The 4,903-nt window shown below is 36.4% G+C and overlaps 1 protein-coding gene across 1 annotated transcript in view; it reads left to right on the top strand.

Moving 5' to 3' along the window:
* Nucleotides 1–4,828, top strand: part of LOC128250604 (kelch-like ECH-associated protein 1A) — a 7,609-nt gene extending 2,781 nt beyond the window's left edge. The window contains exon 2 of the mRNA XM_052975999.1: nucleotides 2,827–4,828. Coding sequence (XP_052831959.1) covers nucleotides 2,829–4,820 — 1,992 coding nt within the window. The 5' untranslated portion in view covers nucleotides 2,827–2,828 and the 3' untranslated portion in view covers nucleotides 4,821–4,828. The remainder of the gene's footprint in view (nucleotides 1–2,826) is intronic.
* The last annotated feature ends 75 nt before the right edge of the window (nucleotides 4,829–4,903 follow it).

Genomic DNA, 4,903 nt, shown 5'->3' with positions numbered 1-4,903 from the left:
GGGGGTGGATGGAGTCGATTATATCAACCACAGTCCTGAACTGGCATTTAAGGATGAAAGGCAAAGTCGACCTCAGCATTATTTGAAATCAGAATGTAATCATTTGTCCTCTGCGGTAACGATTCTACCAGCTCGCTGCTTTAATAATTTCTTTTTACTATTGACACAGGCTTGAAATTTGTTGGCGGGGTGGATAGTTGTTTACATTAACTGCAGTACTTGACTGATATTTTATCGACCCCGAAGGGATGAAAAGTAAAGTTGACTTGGGTGGTGATTGAACTTAGAACGTAATGCCGGAAGAAATGCTGCTAAAATAATGACAAGTATACAAGCATTACTGTTTCTTGTGAATCTTCTTTCAAAATATTTTCGCAACAAAAACCAGATTTGCATCCCCTATTCTTCACCGTTTTGAGTTTCAATCTGCACTTGTAACAATAACATGTCTTGTGTATATATTTTTGTCTAAGGAATAATTTCCTTTAAGAAAACGGAGTTGAGGAGCCATCGGTAGGGAGTGGCTTAATAAATCGTCAAATATAAACGGTTGTGCATAATCCAGGATATATGAAACTTCCACATCGTATTAAACTTTCAAAAAATGGCAAAGGTTTATATCTCTTACAGGGACCGACATATTTTTTAGAAAATGATTATTTATTTTTAAATATCTTGTTCCATTAATTCTCTGCATTGTACTGCGCAATTCGGCGCAGCGGTCGGAGATCATGAATAGTATATCTAATGACTTACAGAAGGAACTGAACACAACTTTTTAGTGCTTCGACAGCTGACACAAGAACTTTCGCGAAACCTTAACCCGGATGTAGCTATAAAGAAAATGAGTGTCGCTCCGATGTTTTAATTTCATACACACTAAACTTAATTTACCTCTTTTTATATAAATCTTGCAGATTTAACATTTTCGAGATTTGTTTTTTTTTTTCAGAGTCGGCTGGTACAAACGTTTGTCGTTTAAAGTTGCAATGGTTTGATTGCAGACAATTTGTCTACATTTCTCTCTTTCTCTTTTCTCTAATGATGAGAAAAACTGTTCGGTGACAGACATTTAAACATTCTGAACATAGCGTTTTTCTCAAATACTCCTTTAATGTCCCATGGCTCTATACAAATCCCCTCTGCCTCCCCTGAGTAGAATTTTACGATAGTTTGGGTGTGATGCGAAGTGTTTTATGCGTAGAACTTCAGATGTTAAAAAAAAAAAAATTTTTGATACTGCATTGTTTACTAAGTGGATTCCATCAAGATTGTAACACTTATTTGTGTATAACATAATGTTATGACGTTGGTGCAGTATTTACGTAGACAGATGTAGGGCTTGTCATCCTCTGATAGTTTGAAGGATAATTAAAGTGAAAAATAAAAAATTAACGTAAATTTTGATAATTTTCCAGCTGTAAATGTTTCCCATCAACGAAGTAAGCTCCGCTATATTTAAAAAAACTTATCTAAGTTTTAACTTAAAAACATATTCCCCGCTTGTCAGAACACATTATGAAAAGGTTATTTGTAAATTGAACAAATGATGTAGTTTGGTCTCCATTACCTCTGTTACTTCAATGTTATAAATAAAGCAGACCAGTACTAGAAATCCACTGGTACAAGAAAGATCATTCACAATCTTTCTTTCCTGAATGAAAAACCTTTTTTTCTTTATATATTTTTTTAATCTCGGAAGGGTCATTATATCAATACTAAACACATGCACTGGTTCTATTTAACTTTTATTAGTTATTTCGTTAGCATTTAACCTATTAACTAGCCAATTGTTTGATTAATCGCTTAATCAACCAATCGATCAACTCTGTTTATTAGTCCTTTCGTCGCCATTCACGACCTCGTTATTGATATGCTGTCTCTACCACGGGTCTTTACATGAAACTTAGGTGGTCAAATGTTAGTTCAATTGAGCTGATGTACTCATTTCTTAAATTGGATTATTTCCGTTTCCTTTTCAATAAATATTCCAGAAAAATGTTAACATCGATTTCTACCGTAAAGTGAGGAAACAACCGGCCCTTAGTGTTTATCTGGTATTATGTTATCACTATCTCCACTTCGGAATATAAAGATTAAAATATTAAGAACTATTTCCGAACATAGTCATCCTCTTCAAATCACATGAGGGTCTCTGATAATGGATTTTGGTGAGCCTTACAAACTTCGGCTATTTTATAAATGATTTCTTGAGGCAAGAAATTCGCAATGATTATCGTCTGCACACATTTGCTATCGATGCAATTTATTTTTTTTATATTTATCTATAAACCTATCTCTGATAAACAATTTGGAGCTAATTTGTTCTGAATTTAATTTTCCTCCGAGAAAATCTCCAATCTTTCGCAACCACAAATCCACGGAATACGATAATAAAAATAAAATAAAATAGAATAAATTTCCATTTGCCTGTTTCAAATGTCCTTATCTGCAAATTAGATGCAAATACTGCAGTATTTTTGCTACTGGTTTTTGTCTCCTATCTCTGAAAGTCGCTCCCTAAGATACTTCCTATTCAGTTTGTATAAATTTTATTCAGCTACGTGTAATACCAATCACAAGATAACATCAGTCACATGACTGATGTTATCTTGGTACCTGGCCACACAGAAAGAATAAATTTTAAAACTTTATTTTATTGGCTACCCTGTCTTCAGGGTAGCCAATGACTGGTAATTGCGCTAATATTTTCCTGCAACATTTCATACGGTATGTATTGATAAAAAGGTAAAATTGCGTTTTTAATCCCATACTTTAACATCTATTCTACCCCGTACATTAATACATATTTCCTATTTTTTTCAGATATGGATCCTAGTCAGCACCGAACTTACCACGATTTGCCCCAGCATCGTCAATGGCGTAACTTACTTTCCTTTTACCAGAAAGGATTCTTATGTGATGTTGAGTTTGTCGTGGGGAACGACAAAATCACTGCCCACAAAATCATTCTCTGTTCAGCGAGCAATTACTTTCAAGTTATGTTTCAGTCTGATTTCAGCGAGAAAAAGAAAAACCTCGTTGATTTCTCATCTTCCTTTAGCGACATTAGAACCCTGAGTAGCGTGCTCGATTACATCTATGAAGGAGAGATTTATTTAACAAGTGACACCGTCATGGAGATCCTTGACATATCTGTGCAGTTCTTACTGCCTGAACTCCAAGGTCACTGTGCACAGTTTTTACTGGAACGTCTTCAACCTCAAAACGCACTTCAAACCTGGTACGTAGCTCGCTTGTACGACATGCGTGAGTTGGAAGAAGTGTCTCAGATCGTCGTCCAGGCTACCTTCTGTCGAAAATTCATATTCACTAAATCCATATCTGTTTTGACGGCAACTTTCTTGGCTTCTTTACTTCACGATACACGTTTGAATATAAATTCAGTGGACCGTTTTGAGATGGTACTGTGGTGGCTTAGTTATGACGACACCACACGGCTAGCTGAAGCAGAGCGTTTAATTAGCAACTACATTCGTCAAAATCCTCTACCTTCGAGTTACAACTTCAATGAAACCGATGCATTCGATGACCTTAATCTCAGTTTAAAAACGAAACTGAAGGATCACTTTTCTCCCTTAATATCAGAAGCAGGACATTCTTTGGAAATTAAAAGACTGTCAATTAGCGATTCAAGCGATAAGAAATTTCAGTGGTGCTTATTGGTACAAGAGGAAGGGAATGATCTAGCGGCCTTCTACTGTGATCTTACTAAGACATGGTTTCTCACGACTATCTTTTGGGAACCTGGCGATATTATAGGGATTATAAACCCACATTACCTCATTCATGTGAGCGCTAAAACTAACATCTCCCTCGTTGATTTGTCAAACAGCTCTAGCAAACCCGTTTCCAATATATTTCGCTCAATTGATAAGAAAAACTTGACGACAGAGGAGGATACCTTTGATATATTCTGCCTCGATGGAGATTTGTATGTTTTGATGACTACTTTTTCTGGACTAAACCGGAAGCCTGTATTTGTTGTTTATAAATATGACACTTTGTCCGATTCCTGGAACTTACATATGGAGATACATTATGAATATTTTGGCGATGAAATGTGTCCCGGAGACAAGGCGTCGGTCGCGCTTAAAGTTCACATTGATCTTTTTAACTCGTATTTGATGGTGACTGTAGCAACCAAACGAAGAGTTGAAGTGGCCCAAACGGCACATGGAGAATATCAGTTTCAGGAATTGAAGAATTTCCACGTCATTTCTTTCGACATAACTTCAAAGAAGTACGAAACTTGTGGATCTCGTTGGCATGAACCCATATGCCTTCAGAAAACGCCTGCAGTATTCTTGAAAGACCGCATATGTTTCTTGAAATACGTAGATCACAAAATTCTTGCGGATAAGTTCCGATCATCGTTACTCGCTCAAGAGGAATATTTCATGGAAGCTACGTGTCTTTTACTTGGAGATCGAACTTGGGAGAAAGTAACCATTGGTCTTCCTGCGCCCAACTTACCTCGTTTACCCATCAAATGTTCTACTCCTGATTATGACATCCAAGTGACAAGCGCTTTTGACAAATTGTTTGTTGGGGTGCAGAGGGCGCCGTATGTCTTCCAAGTTGCCATGTATAACTTAAGTAATTTCAGCGCGAATATTCTGCCTTATACTTCGCTTCCACTTACTGGTAATCCAATACTCAACGTCTTTTGTTGCCAAAAGAGTATTTCTACATGGGTGACACCGACGAACAAACATATCGAAACTCAAACGTTTTATTTTACTGATTATACCATAAAAACTTGGCAGGGTTCCAAGCGTTCTCACGATAAAGACTGAGATATATATATAATATATAATATATATATATATATATATATATATATATATGCACACATATGCGCACGTACACACATCGCGCG

Source organism: Octopus bimaculoides, chromosome 23 (assembly GCF_001194135.2).
Source record: "Octopus bimaculoides isolate UCB-OBI-ISO-001 chromosome 23, ASM119413v2, whole genome shotgun sequence".
Taxonomy (NCBI): domain Eukaryota; kingdom Metazoa; phylum Mollusca; class Cephalopoda; order Octopoda; family Octopodidae; genus Octopus; species Octopus bimaculoides.
Note: the sequence above shows the minus strand (reverse complement) of the source record. Positions and strands in the feature narration are given on the sequence as shown.